Raw genomic sequence first — 22,410 nt, forward strand, 5'->3', positions numbered from 1 at the left:
GGAGCCTGCTTCTCCCTCTGCCTGTGTCTCTGCCTCTCTCTCTCTCTCTCTCTCTCTCTCTCTCTGTGACTATCCTAAATAAATAAATAAAATATTTAAAAAATATTTAAAAAAAAAAAAAAGGAATTTACATGTTCTCACCATTCTTCTGGTTTTATTTTTTTTCACCTAGCACATCTATAGGCAATGTTCAGAGCTTCTTAAATACACACAACTGGTATTTGCAACTGTATTGCAATGTATTGATACAGCTAGATGTAGTCGACTCAAATTGATTGTTTAATAGTATTTCATTATATGAATATCCCAGCTTATGTCTCTTATAAATGCTGTGGCAATGTCCTTGAAAAAGGCTTCTTGGACTGTCTCTAAGTAGAAGCAAAAATAGTGGAGTGTGGGTTATATGCTTAACTTTGGTCTAGAAAACTCCATAGTGGTAGTGCCCACTTATCCCTTTGAGCATTGTAAGTTCTCGTTTCTCTGCACTTATCCCAACACATGTCCTTTTTAAACTTGCTAACCTAGAGGGTTTGAATGGTATCTTGTTCTGAACTTCTTATAGTTAACTTAATGAGGCTAAATAGTTTTTTAAATTGTAATTTCCAAAAAATCTGGTTACCAATGTTACTAACGGCCACCTCATTCACTTCTTAAATATTTTTAGGTTTGTCAACAGCCCGAATGTGGACAGTGTAAAGCCTGTAAAGATATGGTTAAGTTTGGTGGTAGCGGACGGAGCAAACAGGCTTGCCAGGAGAGGAGGTAGGTTTGGCCAACGCTGTTCTTGCCGCAGAGGAAAATGCTAGTTTTGTACAGGAAGGTGGACCAAAAGGCACAGAGCTGGCAGCCTTCCCTTGTCTAGCATTGTCACTCGGCCTGTCCCCTGTCTAAACAGCCCCAGTAGGTTTTACTGATGAAAGAGGACTTGCTTATAACAAGTGAATTTGTAGGTGCCCCAATATGGCCATGAAGGAGGCAGATGACGATGAAGAAGTCGATGACAATATTCCAGAGGTGCCATCACCCAAAAAAATGCACCAGGGGAAGAAAAAGAAACAGAACAAGAATCGGATCTCTTGGGTTGGAGATGCTGTCAAGGTAATCCTGGAGAAGATGGTCTACTTCCTGTCATACATCTGCGAAAGGAGTTGTCCCCTGTGTATCACGGAGAAACCTGCACATTTTTGCCTCGGAGAGGACCAGGGCCAGTGGGAGAGGCCAAGGCCCTTAGCCATGCACCAGAAATGTGTGTGCCCCAGACTCCATTTTGCTAACATTCCAAAATGGGCATTTGACACTGTCCTCAGTGTCAGGCTGGTTCTCCTTTGAAGCTTATTTCAAAGAGAGCCATCATTGCCCCCTCTGGCTGGGGGTATGGGTGTTTTTGTGGCACTAGCAGATTGCCTCCCCATAGTTCTATGATTGTCTAAGGCACAACTTTTACCAAAGCTGGAGAGCAAATGTTCTTTCACCGTTGCTTACTTGATGTCTGTAAGCCAAAGGTCTGGTCTGTAGCGTGAGGCTTACCCATGCCAGGTGCTGTTATAGGTCTGGACGGGGCTCAGCCCCTGTCCTGTGGTCCTGATCCTCTAGTATGTGAGGGTAGGCACGTGTACTGCCCTGTGGGTAGAGGGCTGGAGGGAGGGGGCTTGGAGGCTTCCTGAGGAAGCAGCATCTTAGCTGAGACCCAGAAGGTTGGCGAGGAACTAGCCAACAAAGATCTGGGGGAGAGTCAGGTGGAAATTAGCTTTCCTCGTGGAAGAAGTAGGTCCTCACAGCTGACAGGAGTTGGGACTAGGATGTGGCCTTAGGACTGTGGTGAGGAGTTGGGATCAGTGCTGTTTAAAATCAAATGCTGGAATCTAACTTGTTGCTGACACTGAAGGGCAGAGCTGACAAGGAGTGCATGTGAGTGCTCTTCATGCAGATTTCCAGCCAAGGGAGGTAGAGATTTTCTGTAGTAGCCAGGTCAGTAGAGCTTTGTGACTTAATGAAATTACTAGGAATGAGGCTTTTACATAACGTAATAGGAACAAGCAGGTCAGGCCTACCCTGGACCTTCAAACCCATCCTCCCCTGAAATGAAGCTGTCATTTGCAGACTGATGGGAAGAAGGATTACTATAAGAAGGTTTGCATCGATTCAGAAACCCTGGAAGTGGGAGACTGTGTCTCTGTTATTCCAGATGACTCTTCAAAACCGCTGTATCTAGCAAGGTTTGTATCTTTTCCTTTGCTTGACTTCAGAAAACACTTTCTCTTAAACAACTGGGAGAGGCTTATATGCAGATAGCCACAGCGGTTCTTTGCTAGGCTCACTGCAAAAAGAAAATGAGTTCCCCTAAGTAGACTCAGTCCAGACTTGCCAGTTAAGTGAGGGACTTTCTTCCAACTCCAGGGTCACTGCACTGTGGGAAGACGGTAGCAACGGGCAGATGTTTCATGCCCACTGGTTCTGTGCTGGGACAGACACAGTCCTTGGAGCCACATCAGACCCCTTGGAGCTTTTCCTGGTAGATGAATGTGAGGACATGCAGCTGTCATACATCCACAGCAAGGTGAAGGTTGTCTATAAAGCTCCATCGGAAAACTGGGCCTTGGAGGTGAGTGGCCAGCGCTCCTTGGATGCCCTTCCCTCACTTGCGTGGGGTCGTGGCTGACACCGGGTCCTTGTGCTCAAAGGGAGGCATGGATCCTGAGGCTCTGATAACAGAGGACGACGGAAAGACCTACTTCTACCAGTTGTGGTATGATCAAGACTATGCGAGATTTGAGTCCCCTCCGAAAACCCAGCCAACGGAGGATAACAAGTACAAGTGAGTGCCGGGACTGGGCTCCGGTGGTGCTCTGGGGCGCTGTGCTGCTCTGTGCATCACTCCTGACTTTCATGTGCTTCTGTCTGGCAGGGTTTCTTTCCCACAGTAATCCAAGTCCAGCCTGACTTGGTTGCAGTTGCTTTAAGTCTATGAACAGCCTGGGCATGGGGTTACCTTTGTGAGAAACTCTCCTATCCAGGAGCAGAGTGTGTCTGTGTGCTCCTCAGCATTTATGCTACAGACCTTGCATGTTTCCTTGTGTTTCTTAGATGCTTTCTTTCATAAGTGATACCTTTGATGCCACTTTATTCTAACTGGCGAGTGACTGCTTTTAGAGAGGCTCACTTTTTAAAATTTCCTTCAGATGTTCAGTGCCCCATGCCTTCCTTTGTAACCTCTGTACCTTACTTGTTTGGACCAAATGTGGCATTGGTGCCTCTTAGGGCAGTAGTGATGCTGATAGGGCGAAGGCTGGGAGGGCTGGCTGACATGCTTCTGGTGCTTCTCCAGTCAGCCTGGTGCGCTGCCTTTTGACTTGATCTCTAATGAAGGCCATTTCTAGCTAATGTTGAATTTTACCAACTAGCTTTTCAGCCTTTAAAGATAATAGTATGAGATTCCTTAGACATGGAGTTCTGACTGGAATATTCTTTACTGTATTCTATATTCTGTTTGTCTTCTGGGTTTTGCTTTGTTTTTTCTTTTGTTTGTTTTTGTTTTTTCTTAGGGTTTTTATCAAATACTCAAAAGTAGGATTGGCTTGTCATTTTTTTGTGTTGTGTCTTTGGTCCCAAGTAAGGATTTTCAAAGTGCGAACATGAACTAAAGGAAAGCTAGTTCCTTCAAATACCTGCAGATATTCTCCATTGGTCATCAGAGTCTCTGAAACCACTGACTGCTACTACAGCCACTACCAATCAGCTCAGGGTCTTTTGCTTCTGTCTTTCACTCCAGGTTCTGTGTAAGCTGTGCCCGTCTGGCTGAAATGAGGCAAAAAGAAATTCCAAGGGTCCTGGAACAGCTTGAAGACCTGGACAACCGGGTTCTATACAGCTCAGCCACCAAGAACGGCATCCAGTATCGAGTGGGTGATGGCGTGTACCTCCTCCCCGAGGCCTTCACGTTCAAGTGAGTGCCCCCTTTGCCCAGGTCATGGACATGAGCTCTGGGCCAGTACAGGGTTGGCTTTGCAGTGTCCTCCACTCTGGATCCCAGGACTAGTTGCTGCCTAAACGGTCACTGTCGTATCTATGGTGTCAGCGATAGCCAGCCCTCCAGTGTATAGGGAGTCTAGCTCATTGCAGAGTGAAGCTGTAAGCCTCAAGGACGTCCGAGCATGCGCTGGCTAAGGGGGCGCTGGTGCCAGAAGTGGGGCCCTGCCCAGCCGTGAGGCTCCAGGGCAGAGACCATCTCCTCTTAGTCCCTGTCTGTGGGAGGAGTGCCTGGCCTGCTGGGCTCTTAGGATGAAGTTGGTTGCACGCACTTAGCCCAGCACCTGGCCTAGAGTAGAGCTTGAACGAATGTGAGTTGTAATCCTATTTACCAGGAGGTATTGAGACCTCTTTGCTCATCAGAGGGTTGGGGCTGTTCGGGGACAAATCCAAGGAATTTCCAACTGGATCCAGTCTTTGTCCTAGGAACTAGTGCATGATTGCCTTTACAGCCAACCTTTCTGAACTTCATCTGCCGATTTGCAGTTGCATTTTCCTCCAGTGCCCGCCCTCAGTTAAATTACTGTGAATTGCAGAACAGAGGGCAGGGTCCCCTCAGCCTTACATAGTTGGTGCTTGTAGCCCCCTGAGCTCCCCTGTCCTTTGTGGAGCGGGGGATGCCCAAGGTGCTGTCTGCCCCAGTGCTCACTGTGCAGCAGGGCGTCCACACAGGTGCTCAGAAGCACCTTTGGAACCTGTCAGACTAAGGCAGCCTGGTAGGAAAGTCTGGCAGCTACTTTCCTGAATGGCAGCCTCAAAAGTGTGTAGCCTAATTAATGACCAGCTTTGCCTTCATAGGCCAAATTTCGGCTTGCCCAGTCTATGAGTCTCTGCCCCATTCTTTAAGCAGCATCACCTCTAGTAGCACCTCAGTTGGGAGAGCATAGGTCATGCCTTGGTAACAAGCCCACAAATGGGGAGGTTTCCTTCTTGCCTCTAGTATGTGTCCATCATGGTTCGGCAGGACACTTGACTGGTTGGGTCACTCAGGGAACCAAGCTTGTGGAACCACTGCCTTCTCAAAGTTGCCAGTCTGAGCCAAGGGAAAGTGTGTTGGAGGTTTTCCTGGCAGTTTAGTGTTCACATGACACACTAGAAATGTTTGTGTGTCACGTCTCACACTTCTTGAACGGAATGAGTCACAGGCCAGGAAGTGCAGTCCTTTCATGTGGCCAGGAGCTGGGCATATTCAGGCAGTGTCAGCAGCTACTGTAGCCAGCAGTGCACACATGGAAGGTGATTATTTTTATCTTATTTTTTAAAGATTTTACTTACTTGAGAAAGTGAGCATGCACACGAGTTGGGGCGGCGTAGGGAGGGGCAGACAGAGGGAGAAGCAGGCTCCCCACTGAGCAGGGAGCCTGATACAGGGCTTGAACCCAGGACTCTGAGATGATGACCCGAGCTGAAGGCAGACATTTAGCTAACTGAGCCACCCAGGCATCTCAAGAATGCTCATTTTAAACTAGGAATGAGATTTAATATTTCTCTGTAAATCTCTGGGCGCTTAGCTACATTGGATTTAAGTAGTTTGGATTTAAGTAGTAGTTGTTATTGGCTGGTCAGGCTGAGGTAATTGCTTTTTATGGTTTTGTGTTCAGTTATGCCTGATTCTTGCTTCTCTGCAGCATCAAGCTGTCCAGTCCCGTGAAACGCCCACGGAAGGAGCCTGTGGATGAAGATCTATATCCAGAACACTACCGGAAATACTCTGATTACATCAAAGGCAGTAACCTGGATGCCCCTGAGCCATATCGAATTGGCCGAATAAAAGAAATCTTCTGTACCAAGAAGAGCAATGGGAGGCCTAATGAAACCGACATCAAGATCAGGATCAACAAATTCTACAGGTCTGTGAAGGCTTCTGCTCTTTCAGAAGGCATGACTCTTCTAGAAGTCTGAAATGAGGTGAAAACTGGTTTTTTAAGACTTCGGTAGAGGTGGCTGTTTTTCTAAGTGTTTCCAGTTATCTGGTGGATGCTGACAGTAACTTAATTATATTTCATAGTCTTTCTGTAGACCTTTGTTTTAAAGCAGTAGCTTTCTCTCCCCCAAAGAAATCCTTAAGCAGAAGTCAAGCATGTGACAAAGTCAGGGGTAGAATGTCGTGGGCTCTGCCATCTATTTAGGATTGTCTGAGTTCTGCCCCCAGTTCCTCCCAGGTGCCCCTCCCTGTTTCTGGGGTTCCTCTCTGTCCTTTTCCCAAGTTCTTGGCTTCACTCAGTCTGCTTCTGGGATCCTAGTAACTCCTAGTTGGTTAGGAGCTAACTTGAAACTAATCAAGGACAGTTGTAAGGTTGCTTCACTTACCTAGTGTATGTTAAAGATTTTTTTTAAAGTCTTTGTAATCACTTTTTTTAAAGATTTTATTTATTTATTCATGAGAGACCCAGAGAAAGAGAAGCAGAGACACAGGGAGAAATAGGCTCCTACATGGAGCTGGATGTGGGACTCGATCCCGGGATGCCAGGATCACACCTGGGCTGAAGGCAAACACTCAACTGCTGAGCCACCCGGGCGTCCCTGTAATAATCATTTGTATCGGAAAAGAAATGAGAAGTCTGGCTAGTAGAGGCAAGAGAAGGAAACTCCAGATGTTTAGTAGGCAGCTGTTTGTGATGCAGGGCTGGCTTGTTTGGGCTAGTCATGGGCATGAAGGAGCCGGCACATCATTTGCTGAGTTCATGGCAAGGAATCACATTTAGCTGGTGGTGCCAGCTAAAGGGGATAAAAATCAAGCTGACCTAACTGGGGTTTGCAGTCTTCACCCATTGTTTTCTGAACACCCCAGAAATGTGGTGCCATTTAATTCTTTGTCAGTTAACAGCAAAAGAAAACTGCTAACAAAAGACTCTTACATTTTCAGGCCAGAAAACACACACAAGTCTACCCCAGCAAGTTACCATGCGGACATCAACCTGCTTTACTGGAGTGACGAGGAGGTGGTGGTGGACTTCAAGGCCGTGCAGGGCCGCTGTACTGTGGAGTATGGGGAGGACCTGCCTGGGTGCCTCCAGGACTTCTCAGCAGGGGGCCCAGACCGCTTCTACTTCCTTGAGGTGGTACTCTGGACTTACTGGAGGGAGGGGCTTCAGGTCAAAGTCCTAGCCCCCAGGAAAGTAGCTGAATTACCCAGAGTCTGAATCCATGGTATTCAAGTTCTTCTGGAACTTAACACATTTTTTTAAAGCCAAAAGTAACATCTGAGTGTCCTTGTGCACCTCTAGTTTATTTGGAGACTGTTAGGTGGCCTCTGCTAGCCCTATCAGCATCTTAACGTGAGTTAGGGAAAGGCACTGCTTTCCCTGGCAGACTTGGCCCTGCCCCTCTGTCCCTGCACCTATAGCCAGGTGATATCTGTACAGCTGAGCAGTGGCTCTGGTAATTAAGAAAGGATCTGGGCGTCTTGTCAATGAAGCTAGTCACTTTTGAACGTGGTTCTTCGGTGTCGGGTCATCTAAAGTTGATACATACCTGTGTTTCCCCCAGGTTGCACTATGGGTGGTTTAATATATCACTTTTGCCTATGTTTAGAATGCGTAGTCCAAGTACTTACAATAGCAGGAAGTCCAATGTTGGCCATGTACAGTGTTTGTATCATAGAACTCTCTCCCTTCCCTGCCCTGTTTCCAGTGTAACAAAATCAAAGTATTCTTATTGATGGCTAATCTCTTATGGCCATGATTTAGGGGGAAATTAAATGGATCTTTATCAGATTAACCTAAATTGTCTTTGTTAGAAAAGGGACCAGTGTGTTTCTCTGCCAGACTGTTGTGATTTTTTTTTTTTTTTTTTTTTTTCCCCTTCTTAGGCCTATAATGCCAAGAACAAAAGCTTCGAAGATCCTCCAAACCACGCCCGTAGCCCTGGAAATAAAGGGAAAGGCAAGGGTAAAGGTACGTTGTTTTTCCCACATTCTCTTCAAGTCTCTTACATAATTCAGGGACTGATGAGTCATCGTGTATGAAAACACAGCTTCTGATGTCACCTCGTTCTTTGCTGTGAATTCAAAATGAGGGTTTAAGGAGAGCAGGTCAGGGGGCTCTGACTGACTTGTGGCCTGTCTTCCAGGGAAGGGCAAGGCAAAGTCTCAAACATGCGAGCCAAGTGAACCAGAGACAGAAATTAAACTTCCGAAGCTTCGGACCTTGGATGTGTTTTCTGGCTGTGGGGGGTTGTCGGAAGGGTTCCACCAAGCAGGTAAACACCGTGAGGTTTTTCCCGCGTAACTACCCAGAAGTCCTTTCTGGCTCTGGTCACAGTTCTGCCTCAAGTGTGATTCTAGGGACTTCTTAGCACACATCTGTCCTCGTATGTCCCAGGCATCTCAGAAACACTGTGGGCCATCGAGATGTGGGACCCTGCGGCCCAGGCGTTTCGGCTAAACAACCCTGGATCCACGGTGTTCACGGAGGACTGCAACGTGCTGCTGAAGCTTGTCATGGCTGGGGAGGCAACCAACTCCCGTGGTCAGAAGCTGCCTCAGAAGGGAGATGTGGAGATGCTGTGCGGTGGGCCGCCCTGCCAAGGGTTTAGTGGCATGAACCGCTTCAACTCTCGTACCTACTCCAAGTTCAAGAACTCCCTGGTGGTTTCCTTTCTCAGGTAAACGGAGTTGAGGCTCCTGTTTTCAGGGCTGCCTGAGGGCAATGAGACCACCAACCCTGGGGCTGCAACACCAAGTGTGCCAGCGGCCAGCAGTAGTGGGGTTAGCCAGAGTGGCTGCTGGAGGCCCGGTGCGGTGGCCAAGCGCCCAGCCTTTGCTTCCAGGGAGTTCGTGGCTGGCTTCTCGGCCAAGAGACTTGGGGATTTGACGGGTATGGCATTCCAACAAGCAGACATCGAACATTCGGGTGTAGCTTCTGGTAGATAGGCCTTCCCATTCATTTGGTGCGAGCAGATGACCCTCGTAGTCTCTCCTACCTCCCACAGCTACTGTGACTACTACCGGCCCCGCTACTTCCTCTTGGAGAACGTCCGGAATTTTGTTTCCTTCAAGCGCTCCATGGTCCTGAAGCTCACTCTCCGCTGCCTCGTCCGCATGGGCTATCAGTGTACCTTTGGCGTGTTGCAGGTGGGCTTTCCTTGGGGAAGGGGGCAAAGGGGGGCAGAGGGGTGTGGACAGGAAAGGGGCTCAGTGGCCCCTGGACTGCAGCAGGTTGTCTCTAACTGAAGAGAGAGTTGAATGGGATAGGCCTGTGGTGCTGGGGAGGGAAGGGGAGGTGGCGGCTGGGGCCCGTACTCACTTCTTAGCACACATCTGTCCTCACATCTGTCCTAGAAGCTCGCAGCTTCTAGGTCTGGGGAGCACAGAACTGGTGTGCCAGTAAGTCCATCTGTGTCTTAGGGTCTCAAGAGTCACATCTGCTTGTGCATGAGGGGGGACCATGTGTTTCTCTCCCCTTTCTTTTGAGATGGAAGGGTGGTGGCCAGCTGTGGAGCTCTAGGTAGCAGTTAGATCCCCATGGGTGGTGGTGAAGCCAGAATTGCAAGAAGATGCAGACTAAACCATTACGGTTTAACAGAAGTATCTCTTGGGTCAATGTACACACGTAGAAACCTTAGGAGAAGGTGGGAGATTATACTCCAGGTAGCTACTGGTAGCTTTGCGTGAATAGATATTGGGTGATCAGAGGGAACTAGGCTTTATCTGAAAAGCAGCTAGTCTATATATCCGTTCAGCAGCTAATGATATAACTAAAGCTGAAGCTACACTCAAAAATGAGAAGGGAGGGGATCCCTGGGTGGCGCAGCGGTTTAGCGCCTGCCTTTGGCCCAGGGCACGATCCTGGAGACCCGGGATCGAATCCCACATCGGGCTCCCAGTGCATGGAGCCTGCTTCTCCCTCTGCCTGTGTCTCTGCCTCTCTCTCTCTCTCTCTCTCTCTCTCTCTCTCTCTGTGACTATCATAAATAAATAAAAATTAAAAAAAAAAATGAGAAGGGAGTCTGGCTGGAAGGCAGTGTCTGCATGAGCAAAGTGCTGGCTCCCTTGCCCCCTGGCTCCCCCATGTCTAGCCCGGTGCCCCACACCGGGAACACTGGGTCTTGGGCTCACCAGTCAAACCTTGTTGGCAGCTCTTATGCCCACTTGCTGCTAGGTCAGTAGCAGGGCTCCGTGGCTCTCTGCCTGCTTTTCTCCCAAGTGCTGAGATCATGAGCTCTCTCGTAGAGCTCTCAAAAGAGCTGGCTGGAAATGCCAGCAGGGTTTACTCCCATCTTCTCCAGAGACTAGTGGCCATCGCACAGGATCTTTTGTCCTTCATTTTGTCCCACTTACTCTTATTGGGGGTAAACCTGCTGAGTTTATTAGGGGCTGGTTGGAAGTGCCCGCTTGACTGTGCGTGTCTGGCCCTCTCCTCAGGCTGGTCAGTATGGCGTGGCCCAGACTCGGAGGCGGGCCATCATCCTGGCTGCGGCACCTGGGGAGAAGCTTCCCCTGTTCCCAGAGCCGCTGCATGTGTTCGCGCCCCGGGCCTGCCAGCTGAGTGTCGTGGTGGATGACAAGAAGTTTGTCAGTAACATAACCAGGTGGGAGCCCCGCTTGCCCCACTGTGTATGGTGCTTGTGTTACCTGGGAGGTTTGCTTACCGACAGGTCTCTCAAGAGGCCTGAGTGAGGAGAATGTGTTAGAGCAGTCAGTGTGGTGTTTGGCCTGGCGCACAAGCACTATACCAAACCTTTGGTCTTGCCCTGACTCTGGGTGAGCGCTGCACGCAGGGCAGCAATTGGACCTGGCTGTAGTAGTGAGCGGAGCCCATACCCTAGCTCATCCTCATCGTAGACAGGGTCTAAGAAAAATGCTGCCCTTGTGACCTTGGGCGGCCCTTTGACTTCTGAGCTAGGTCATCCTACCCGGAGGGGTCAGTGGCAGCAGTCAGGATATGGTAGCTGTGATGGGAGGGGCAGCAGGGCCCTGGATCCCCAGAGTCCTCAGCTATCTGCCGTGCTGTTGCAGGTTAAGCTCGGGCCCGTTCCGAACCATCACCGTGCGGGACACAATGTCTGACCTCCCTGAGGTCCGGAATGGAGCTTCGGCACTCGAGATCCTGTACAACGGGGAGCCTCAGTCCTGGTTCCAGAGGCAGCTCCGGGGCTCCCAGTACCAGCCCATCCTCAGGGATCACATCTGTAAGGTAATGGCACCTTGGCAGAGCAGCGCTGGCCTGCTTGGACCAGTGGCCCCATGAGAATGGGATGTGTGGTTGGAGCCCAGCCAGGGCTTGGGGTCGGAAGCAGGGTCTGAGCCTGGTCCCTTCCTGCTCACCCTCAGTCAGTGTCCTCTCAGCTGGCTCTTCCCCCCCACCCCCACCTCGCCTCCTGTTCTTCTTTTTGCCACTACCATCTGTGCCCTCTGCAGCACACCGTCACTTAGAGCGTCAGAGCTCCTGCTCTTCCTAAATAGGTGTCAGGCCACTACCCCCCTGACTGACCTCATCTCTTCTGCCCATGTTCTCTGTGTTCTCCCAGATGCACCAAACCCAGTTCTTCCTGTAGCTGGTTCTCTGATCCTGCAGGGCTCAGCTCATATATCACCACCTCCGAGAAACCCTCTCAGCTTGCCCTAAGCTGTCCCTTCACCCGTTCTCCTCCAGGCTCTTCCAGGTCCCTGCTCTGTTACCTTCATGGCACACGCAGTCCCCAGGTTGTGGACTTGGGCTACTGTTTATCTCCCAAGATGTGGTACAAACCCCTTTGAGGTTCCTCATCACTGATGTCTCCAGTGCCTAGAATGGAAGTGCCCAGACTACCTCAGGGGCTTAAATGCTCCCTGGATGAAGTGACAGCTGAGTCCTGCTGTGCCTTTTCAGGACATGAGTGCATTGGTGGCCGCCCGCATGCGGCACATCCCTCTGGCCCCAGGCTCAGACTGGCGTGACCTGCCGAACATTGAGGTGCGGCTCTCTGATGGCACCATGGCCAGGAAGCTGCGGTACACATACCATGACAAGAAAAATGGCTGCAGCAGCACTGGGGCCCTCCGTGGGGTCTGCTCCTGTGTGGAAGGTGGGGACCCTACTCATGCCCTGGGTGGGGTTTCCCTTGGGTTTTACTTTCAACACCCTTGCCCCTTGCCCCCTTAGATTCTGATCACCTGCAGCAGTCCAGGGGGCTCCTGGCAGGAGATACCAGGGACTGCCACTCCCTGACCTGAAGCCCCAAGTGAGGCACAGACAAGCCAAATGCACACATCTCTGCTATAAATAGATGCTGAGAGCATCAAATGATAAAGCTTTGTGGATGGGGACTGCTGGCTGCTCTGTCCCTCCCATTCTAGAACCACAGTCTCATTGCAACTCTCTCTTCTAGCGGGCAAAGCTTGTGACTCCGCGGCTAGACAGTTCAACACCCTCATCCCCTGGTGCTTGCCCCACACCGGGAACAGGCACAACCACTGGGCCGGCCTCTACGGACGTCTGGAGTGGGATGGCTTCTTCAGCACGACCGTCACCAACCCTGAGCCCATGGGCAAGCAGGTGGGTCTGAGGGCTGGGTCATGCCTGGGAGGGGACAGCAGCACGGGGTCAGCCAGTGGGAATGGCCCATTGGAAGCTAGTGCTCCTCACTTCCCTCCTCCTGCCCCGAATGGCTGGTGGGCCCAGTCTTGTTCCCCTTCCCCACCTTAACCTTTCACCCCCAGGGCCGTGTTCTCCACCCTGAGCAGCACCGCGTCGTGAGCGTGCGGGAGTGTGCCCGTTCCCAGGGCTTCCCGGATACCTACCGGCTGTTTGGCAACATCCTAGATAAACACCGACAGGTCAGTGGGGAGTAGAGCGGGGCCTGCTTTTCCTCCGTCCTTGATGAGGGACTCAGTGGTGTCCCACAGAGGCCATAAGGGGAGAGAGGCCCCTCTGCCTGACCCAGGGGAAGGGTGTGTCGGCAGGACTCACATGGTCCCTTCTAAGGGGACACTGAGTGCCCAGATTCCAGTGGCTGGTTGGCCTCAGTACTCCCAGGAAAGGGGACCCTGTCCCTAGGGCCCAGGGACTCATGGTCAGGCATTTTTAAGCACGTCAGCTGCCATTTACAGCTTCGAGGCAGGTTTAGCCCAAGGTGGGAAGTTCTAGGGCCCTGAACTCCAGTGAGGGAGCAGAGTAAATGTGCAGTGGTAGGAATGAACCAAGAGTCTCTCACTGATCTTAGGGGGGGTTGAGTTCGGTGTTTCTTAAGCATATTTCTGCCCAAGTAATGCCTGCACGAGGCTCACAAAGCCAGCAGCGCCTAGGGATTAGAGCAGAAACCCCCCTGCCTTGCCACTGCCCAAGTCCTGTTCTCTAGAAACAACCTCTCTTAGCTAGAAGTGAAGCATGGTGACTTCTATATCTGGATCTGAGGTTTTTTTTGTTTTAAAGAAGCAATTTTCTGGGGATCCCTGGGTGGCTCAGCGGTTTAGCGCCTGCCTTTAGCCCAGGGCACGATCCTGGATTCCTGGGATCAAGTCCCGCATTGGGCTCCCGGCATGGAGCCTGCTTCTCCCTCCTCCTGTGTCTCTGCCTCTCTGTCTGTCATTCATTCATTCATAAATAAATAAATAAATAAATAAATAAATAAATAAATAAATAAACTTTTTTTTTAAGTTTATTTAAAGAAGCAATTTTCTTTTTTTAAGATTTTATTTATTTGTGAGAGAGAGAGAGGCAGAGAGAGAAAGGCAGAGACACAGGCAGAGGGAGAAGCAGGCTCCATGCAGGGAGCCTGACGTGGGACTTGATCCGGGGTCTCCAGGATCACACCCTGGGCTGAAGGCAGCGCTAAACCGCTGAGCCACCCTGGCTGCCCTGGATCTGAGTTTACCTAAAGCCCTTTAAAGGCCCCTTGACATCAGGTTTGGGGTGTGAAGGTGGGCAGATGGGAGGGTCCCAGAGCCATCGTGGCGGAAGGGCTCTGGTGGCCCATAGGAGCAGAAGACCTGGAGCTGGTGCTGACCCCGGCCACACCAAGCCAGGCATCTCCCCCTTGCCTCCTGCAGGTGGGAAATGCTGTGCCACCGCCCCTGGCCAAAGCCATCGGCTTGGAGATCAAGCGCTGTATGTTGGCCAAAGCTCGAGAGAGTGCCTCAGGTACAGTGGGGGCAACGGGCGTGCAGCTGGGGGGGACCCTCTCGTCAGGCCTGGCTCAGACCCTAGCCCAGGCGGCCTGAGAATCCCTAGGGAACCCCTGTGAGCAGTTGCAGTCTCACTGGATATGCATTCCGAGCTCCTGCTGGTGCTTATTTGGTGGGCCATTAGCGTCAACACCTGGCTATTAACGTAGCCCCCAATTTGAACCTGTTCCGCTTGCCCGCTGCTTAGGGTAATCTATGTGTGCTCTGTAATGACTCTGCCTTTTATTTTTCTTTAGTTAAAACCAAGGAGGAAGAAACTGCTTAAGGACTAGTTTTGCCCTCCCGTCGCCCTTGTTTCTGGCACCAGGGATCCCCAACATGCACTGATGTTGTATTTCTAACATGTCAAAATCTGTCAGTTCAAATGTGTCGTTCACAGTGTTTGTGGCCTTGGCTGACATGGAGCTGTTCTGTGAGGTTTGCTTATCAACTAATGACTTAGTGATCAAACTGTGCAGTACTTTGTGCATTCTGGATTTTAAAAGTTTTTTATTATGCGTTATATCAAATCTACCACTGTATGAGTGGAAATTAAGACTTTATGTAGTTTTTATATGTTGTAATATTTCTTCAAATAAATCTCTCCTATAAATCACCCTGGCTGGTGACTTGTGATTTGAGGGGCTTCTGGTTGACTCTCAGCTGAGTCTGGATGAGCACGGGTTCCTCAGAGCTGAAGGGGACTCCACAGAGCTTTGAGGTTTGGAGCATTTCGGGTGTGCCATGTACATGCTGGGGGATGGGGGTTAACTTGTGACCATTCTGGCCAATGAGATGCAAGTGGAACTTGATAGTGTGGCTTCCAGGAAAATCTTCTAAAGCAAGTCTTAGTTGGCCTTCTGCATTGTAGCCCTTCTTTGCTCTAGACTGGAGTGGGATGCCTGGTGGTGCAGCACTCAAGTCTCTTGTGACCATGAGAGTAGAAGCCCTGTGTAGTGGATGGTGGAGGAATAAGAGTGGCATCACTCAAGAGCCCTGGCTGATGGCCACTGATACACCCTCCATGTAAGAATCTGTTAGGTAGGCTCTCTGGGAAGTCAGCCTAATTGAATCCTGAATTCTAAGACCAACAAACCATTTCTTTGGTTTGTCTTTGGGAAAGGACTTGGCTATAAAATGCCAACAAAGCAGAAGCAGACAAAGAAGTGTTAGTCACCAGCACACACGACACAGAGGACCACTGGTAAGATGGTAAGTAATACCTGTCCCACCGCCTCTACCCGTAAATGGTGTGCTCGGTGGCCCTCTAGCTGTAGCTCTCCCCTCGGTGAGTCACAGGCATCTTAGTCATAGGAGTGAAGGGACTACACATAGTCCAAACATAAAAACTTAAAACCACCTCCATCCCAAGAGGTTAGAGGTGTCCCTCCTGTTAGACTGTTCGAAAGAGGGCTGTGTTGAACATCGTAGTACATGCTTTTCGGTCTCTTTCTGGGAAATATTGGGGGTTCCTGGATCATTGAGTGTAAACATTTTTGTTTTGTTTTCCTTCTTCCTTTGAAAGATTTTATTTATTCTTGAGAGACAGACGCAGGCAGAGGAAAGAGAAGCAAGCTCCATGCTGGGAGCCCTATGCAGAACTTGGTCCCACGACCCTGGGATCACGCCCTGAGCTGAAGGCAGAAGCTCAAACCACTGAGGCACCCAGGTGCCCCTCCCTCTAAAGCTTTTAATGCTGCTCCCACCAGCAGTGCCAACTTCCCTTTTGCCTATCCTGGGTTTTGCTTCTTTAATCCTTGTTGAGTTGTCCCATCTTTGCCATATAGGAATCTTATTTTTAGGGGTTAGATTTCTATTTGTCTGCTTTTCCATTATTCAGAGCCTTCCATTATCCCTGTCCCCCAGAGCACAGACTAGTGCTTTCTTTATTTCTGTGACCTCTCCTTTTTAACATTGCTTTTGTAAGGATGAAAATAAACCCCTCGGCTTGCTACCCCAGGTAGCAAATATATGTGGTAAACACAGCAGCTTGACTTAGTACCTGGTAAAGTTCCCCTATCGGGTTTTATTTTCCTGTTATACATTGTTTGCCCCCCTACTTTTTTAAAAGCTAAACATTTCATTTAGAAAGTATATTGTGAGGGGGTGCTTGGGTGAGTCAGTCCGTTAAACATCCGACTCTTGATTTTTGGCTCCCGTCACAATCAGGGTCATGGGATTGAGCCCTGCGTCAGGTTGTGCTGGGGGTGGGGGGGCGGTGGGGGAGACTGTTTCAGGATTCTCTCTCCCTCTGCCCCTTCCCCCCTTCCTCTTTTTTTTTTTTTTTTTAAGTATATTGTGAGTAGAATGACAATTATGTTAAACCTTTTCCCCATTCCTAGACCCCTTGACCCAGACAACAGAATCCTTACCTCCTTCTGAGGTCCTCCTCTGCCCGAGTCCAGCGTGTCTGTCTTTTCCCTGCTCTAAACGGTGCCACTGATTAAAACTACACCTCAAAGGCTGTTCTCCTTGCAGATGTCTTGCTGAGCCCTTGGTTTGGTTCTGTTTTGTTTCTGTCAGGGTCTATTAGAAACCAGTCCTGAACGTACCACTTGTATGTTGATAAATGAACCCACATCCTCAAGCTGTAGAACGTTTCCATGGCTGCAGAAACCACTTATGCCCCCTCCCCCCCATCACTGCTCCCCTTCCCCTGCTGCCAGGCAACCCCTGGTCCAACTGGGTCTCCATAGAGGACTTAGAGCTATTCAGTTCAATGTAGGCTCATGCATCTGGTTTTTCACTCAGCATAATGTTTTTGGGACTCCTCTGTGTTGATGTCTATCACCAGCTTGTCCCTACTTACTAAGTAGAAGGAATGCCTTTATTTTAAACTGTTTATCGGGGCGCCTGGCTAGCTCAGTCAGTGCAGTGTGCAAATCTCCATCACAGCGTCGTGAGTTTGGGCCCATGTTGGGTGTGGAGATTACTTAAAAATGGCTTATGGAACAGTTTACACGGGCAGCCTGGGTGGCTCAGTGGTTTAGTGCTGCCTTCAGCCCAGGGCATGATCCTGGAGACCTGGGATCGAGTCCCACATCAGGCTCCCTGCATGGAGCCTGCCTCTCCCTCTGCCTGTCTCAGCCTTTCTCTCTCTCGGTCTCTCATGAATAAACAAAATCTTTACAAATAAAAAAAAATAGTTTACTTTTGGGGGCGCCTGGGTGGATCAGTTGGTTAAGTGTCTGCCTTCAGCTCAGGTCATGATCCCAGGTCCTAGGATTGAGCCCCGCAGCGGGCTCCTTGCTCAGTGGAGAGCCTGCTTCTCTCTCTGCCCCTTCCCCAACTCGTACTCCTGCCCTCTTTTAAAAAAAAAAAGTTTACTTAAAAACTTTGTTTTTGGGACGCCTGAGTGGCTCAGTGGTTGAGTCTCCCTTTGGCTCAGGTTGTGACCCCGGAGTTCCAGGATCGAGTCTCACATCAAGCTCCCTGCATGAAGCCTGCTTCTCCCTCTGCCTTCATCTCTGCCCCACGATCTGTGTCTCTCATGAATAAATAAATAAAATCTTTTTAAAAATTTATTTTTTTATCCTTTTGTATTTAGAAACTACTGTGCCTCAGTGGGCAGGCAGTTGGTCAAATGATGGTGTGTACATTTGTTCCTGTGTCTGAATCCACATCTACGGACATTTCTAGTGGTTGAGTGACAGTGTCAAACTTTAGATGTGGCATATCTTCTAAAATCCTAGTGGCTATTTTTATAGTGGTTATATTAAATTTATAGACTTATGGGGAAAACTAATCTTAATGACAAGCTTGCCTTTCTAAGAATAGGGTCAACCCTGGTTAACAGATATTTTTATGTCCCTCAACATTTCAAAGTCTTCATTTAGATACTACAGATTCTTTCTTTTTTTTAAAAAAAAGATTTTATTTATTTTAGAGAGTGTGCATGTGTGTGCTGCTGGAGGGGCAGAAGGACAGGAAGAGGGAAAGCATCCCAAGCCGACTGCACTGAGTACAGAGCCTGAGGGGCTCGATCCCAAGACCCTGAGATCATGACCTGAGCTAAAATCAAGGGCTGGACATTTAAGCAACTGAGCCACCCAGGTGTCCTGACACTGCAATTTTTTTCATTAAGATTTTATTTATTTGGGCAGCCTGGGTGGCTCAGCAGTTTAGCGCCGCCTTCAGCCCAGGGCATGACCCTGGAGACCTGGGATCGAGTCCCACATCGGGCTCCCTTCATGGAGCCTGCTTCTCCCTCTGCCTGTGTCTCTGCCTCTCTTTCTCTCTGTGTCTCTCATGAATAAATAAATAAAATCTTTTTTAAAAAATGTATTCATGAGAGAGAGAGTTAGAGACATGGGCAGAGGGAGAAGCAGGCTCCCCTGTGGGGAGGCTGATGCAGGACTTGACCCAGGACCTTGGGATCATGTCCTGAGCTGAAGGCAGATGCTCAACTGCTGAGCCACCCAGGGGCGCCTCGATACTGCAGATTTCTTAGCTTGATTCCTAGGTATTTAACCTTTCCATCACCGACATAAAAGGGATTTCTATTTTGTTCTTTGGGGGGAGATGGAGAGGGGAAGGATGTTACTTTCTAAGCAGTGGTCCTTTGCCTCTAAAGACTGACTTGTATTGATTATTGACTTTGTGTACTATGTGTGGTGGGTTGTTGTTTTTAACCTAGCCAACCTGCTGGCGCGCCTGAGTGTTTCAGTGGATAAGTGTCTGCCTTTGGCTCAGGTCGTGATCCTGGGGTCCTGGGGTTGTGTCCTGCATCAGGCTCCCCGAGGGGAGAGGAGGAGGGTGGTAAGGGCCTGCTTCTCCCTCTGCCTATGTCTCTACCTCTCTCTCTGTCTATCATGAATAAATAAATAAAATCACCCCCCCCAAAAAAATCAAGAAAACCTAGCCAATATGCTGAATTTGCTTATTTTTGTGATACTTGTGTCACTTGCTTAACCGACTGAACCATCCACCCTGGCACCCCTCATTTAGCATGTTTTTGATGTTCATCCATGTTGTGGCAGACGTCAGAACTTCATTATTTTTTGGGTTGAATAACACTCCATTGTCTGACACACCGCATTTTGTTCATCTGTCAGTGAACACTTGGATTGTCTCCACTGGCTATTGTGAGTCATGCTACAATGAGCCTGGTGTAGAAGTATCTGAATCCCTTCTCTCAGCTACTCGGAGCACATACCTAGGAGTGAAATTGCTGGATCATAAGGCAATTCCTATGTTTAACTTTTTGAGAAACTCTCAAACTTTTCCACAACATCTGCACCATTTTATATTCTCATCAGCAACGCCCAAGTGTTCAAGCCCCTCTGCATCCTTACCAACACTTATTTTTGTTTATTAGTGAAATAATAGCCACTCTTGTGGGTGTGAAGTGATATCTCATTGTTTGCTTCAGGTGTGTGCATGTCCATGTGTGTGTGTGTTTAATTTTAAACTTTAATATTGTAATTTTAATTTTTAAATTTAATTTTTAAAAAGATTTTATTTATTTATTCATGAGAGACACAGAGAGAGAGAGAGGCAGAGATGCAGGCAAAGAGAGAATCAGGCCCCATGCAGGGAGCCGGACATGGTACTGATCCCGGGTCTCCAGGATCATGCCCTGGGCTGAAGGTGGCGCCAAACCACTGAGCCACCCGGGCGCCCCCTAAATTTAATTTTTAATTTTAATTTAAGCCCTTTATGGTAAATACATATAAAATACCATTTTAACCATTCTTCAGTGTCCAGTTCGGTAGCATTAAACACATTTGCATTGTCGTGCAGTCCTCACCCCTGCCCCTCTCCAGAACTTTTTCATCTTTCCAAACTGAACCTCTGTCCCCAGGAAGCACTACCTCCCCACCCCTAATTCCCATCATTACTTTCTGTCTCTGTAAATTTGACTGCAGGGACCTCCTGGCAGTGGAATCATGCAGTATTTGTCCTTTTGTGTCTGGCTTCTTTCACTGAGCATGATGTCCTTAGGGTTCGTCCGTGTCTTAGCAGGCGTCAGAATAGTCCCTCCTTTTTAAGGCTGAATAATAGCCCGTTGGATGGATGAACCCCATTGTGTATATCCACTCATTTTTCAACAGACACTGGGCTTGCTTCCACTTTTCACCGATGTGATGCATGCTACTTTGAACACAGTTACCAATATCTATTTGTGTCCGTACTTTCAGTTCCTTCGAGGATATACCCAGAAGTGGGATTGCTGGATCATATGGTAATTCTGTGTTGAGTTTTTTTTTTTTTTTTTTTTTTTTTAGAACTCCCATCCTGTTTCGACAACAGCAGGTTAGTCAACGAAATAAACATTCAAGGCACAGCTAGAACCCTTTTTTGTGGCTCCCAGATCCCATCTGCTGCTTCCCCAGACGTAACCACTATCAGCATATTGCTTGCTGTGTCTCCTTCCTGTCTGAGTTTTTCTACCGTTCCCACATCTGTGAGTCCATAAACCTAGCATTCTCTAGGTCTTTAAAAATACTTAGATATGTGCAATAGAATAACATTTACCATCTGCAACCTGCTTTTCTCTCTCATGCACGTTTTGAATTTTTGAAGAAAGACAAGCTATAGAGAAAGTACATTGCATCCCAGAACAGCCAAAATGAGTGGTCAAGCATCTTTTCCCCTTTTTATGTTGTGAGGAAGCCCAATGCCCTACCATCATCTGTCACCTTTGCCCACATTCACATGCAGTCATCATCTGTGACTAGGAACAGAAAACTTAGGTGGATAGTGTCCTACAACCACTGATCACTTAGGTAGATCATGTTCTACAACCACTGACCAAGCACCAACTCTATTCCAGACCTGGTGCTTGGTCTGGGCATGTAGCAGAACAACAAACCAGCACTGTCTCTTCCTGCCTCAAGACCAAAGCAGGTGGACAAAATCCACAACGAACAAGGTGATTTTATTTTATTTTTTTAAGATTTTGAGAGTGCACACAGAAGCTGGCGGCAGGGCATGGCAGAGGCAGAGGGAGAAGCAGACACCACGCTGAGCAGGAAGCCTGATTCGGGGCTCAATCCCAGGACCCCAGGTCATGACCTGAGGCGAAGGCAGCCAGACACTGAACCAACTGAGCCACCCCGGAGCCCTATGAACAAGGTGATTTAATTAATTAATTAATTATTTATTTAATTTTAAAGATTATATTTATTTATTCATGAGAGACACAGAGAGAGCAACAGAGACACAGGCAGAGGGAGAAGTAGGACCCATGTAGGGAGCCCGACATGGGACTCGATCCTGTATCTCTAGGATCACGTCCTGTACCAAAGGCAGCGCTAAACCGCTGAGCCCCCTGGGCTGCCCTGATTTTATTTAAAGGATGGGAAATGCTACGAATAGAACTGAGATAGAGTGACTGAACTTTGCTTTGTTCCTCTCCAGATTTTAAGTGCAGCTGGATTACTGTTTACACGTGTACCTACCTGCCTGTGTCATCAATTACCCAGATGGACACATAGGAAATTCTCCAGAAAGGATGCCTGGTACCCATCCACGCTGAGCGATCATCTCAGTTCTGATTTCTGTTAGTATAGGTTGGTTTTGCCTGCTTGAGAATTTCACACAAATGATATCAAAGTCAGGGGGCACCTGGGTGGGTCAGTGGTTGAGCGTCTGCCCTTGGCTCAGGTCATGATCCCAGGGTCCTGGGATCAAGTCCCGCATTGGGCTCTCTGTAGGGAACCTGCGTCTCCCTCTGCTTATGTCTCCACCTCTCTCTTGTCTCTCATGCATAAATAAATAAAATCTTTTTTAAAAAATGGTATCTAGGGGATCAATTGTTTGGTGTCTGTGATACGCATCCATGTCATCGTGGGTATTAGTTTGCTCCTTTTTGCTCCATTGTAGAGATGAACCACAGTTTGTCTTTGGTTATCCATTCATCTGCTGATGGAGTTTTGTGTTGTGTTATGGGCTGAAATTCATGTTTCAAAATTCATGTTTCAGCCCTAACCCCTAAGACTTCAGAATGTGAAGTATTTGGAAATCGAGCCTTTACAGAAATAATTGAGTTAAAATGACATCATTAAGGTGGGCCCTAATCCAATATGACTGGTGTCCTTATAAGGACCACGTGATGACACACGTAGAAGAAGGCCATCTACAAAGCCAAGGAGAGAGGCTTCCAAGGGAACCAGTCTGCTCAGCACCTTGATCTCAGACTTCCAGCCTGCAGGACTGTGAGAAAATATATTTCTGTTGTTTAACCCCCGCCCCCCCGGTCTGTTATGGCAGCCCTCACACACTAAGCCAAGTTGTTCCCTGTTTTGGCCATTGTGAATAAAGCTGCCAGGGACATTTGTAAATATTCTAACACATGG

At 48.6% G+C, this 22,410-nt stretch overlaps 1 protein-coding gene across 4 annotated transcripts in view; it reads left to right on the forward strand.

The window, feature by feature from the left end:
* Positions 1-14,727, forward strand: part of DNMT1 (DNA methyltransferase 1) — a 56,281-nt gene extending 41,554 nt beyond the window's left edge. For all 4 annotated transcript variants that reach the window (XM_038567349.1, XM_038567347.1, XM_038567348.1 and 1 more), the window contains 19 exons: positions 665-762; positions 951-1,098; positions 2,101-2,216; positions 2,398-2,602; positions 2,682-2,815; positions 3,770-3,943; positions 5,655-5,876; positions 6,893-7,085; positions 7,838-7,922; positions 8,098-8,226; positions 8,349-8,631; positions 8,959-9,100; positions 10,391-10,557; positions 10,985-11,162; positions 11,838-12,033; positions 12,337-12,503; positions 12,668-12,784; positions 13,997-14,087; positions 14,368-14,727. In XM_038567349.1, coding sequence (XP_038423277.1) covers positions 665-762; positions 951-1,098; positions 2,101-2,216; positions 2,398-2,602; positions 2,682-2,815; positions 3,770-3,943; positions 5,655-5,876; positions 6,893-7,085; positions 7,838-7,922; positions 8,098-8,226; positions 8,349-8,631; positions 8,959-9,100; positions 10,391-10,557; positions 10,985-11,162; positions 11,838-12,033; positions 12,337-12,503; positions 12,668-12,784; positions 13,997-14,087; positions 14,368-14,396 — 2,874 coding nt within the window. In that variant the 3' untranslated portion in view covers positions 14,397-14,727. The remainder of the gene's footprint in view (positions 1-664; positions 763-950; positions 1,099-2,100; positions 2,217-2,397; positions 2,603-2,681; positions 2,816-3,769; positions 3,944-5,654; positions 5,877-6,892; positions 7,086-7,837; positions 7,923-8,097; positions 8,227-8,348; positions 8,632-8,958; positions 9,101-10,390; positions 10,558-10,984; positions 11,163-11,837; positions 12,034-12,336; positions 12,504-12,667; positions 12,785-13,996; positions 14,088-14,367) is intronic.
* Positions 14,728-22,410: the final 7,683 nt, after the last annotated feature.

This window comes from Canis lupus, chromosome 20 (genome assembly GCF_011100685.1).
Source record: "Canis lupus familiaris isolate Mischka breed German Shepherd chromosome 20, alternate assembly UU_Cfam_GSD_1.0, whole genome shotgun sequence".
In the NCBI taxonomy this organism is placed as follows: domain Eukaryota; kingdom Metazoa; phylum Chordata; class Mammalia; order Carnivora; family Canidae; genus Canis; species Canis lupus.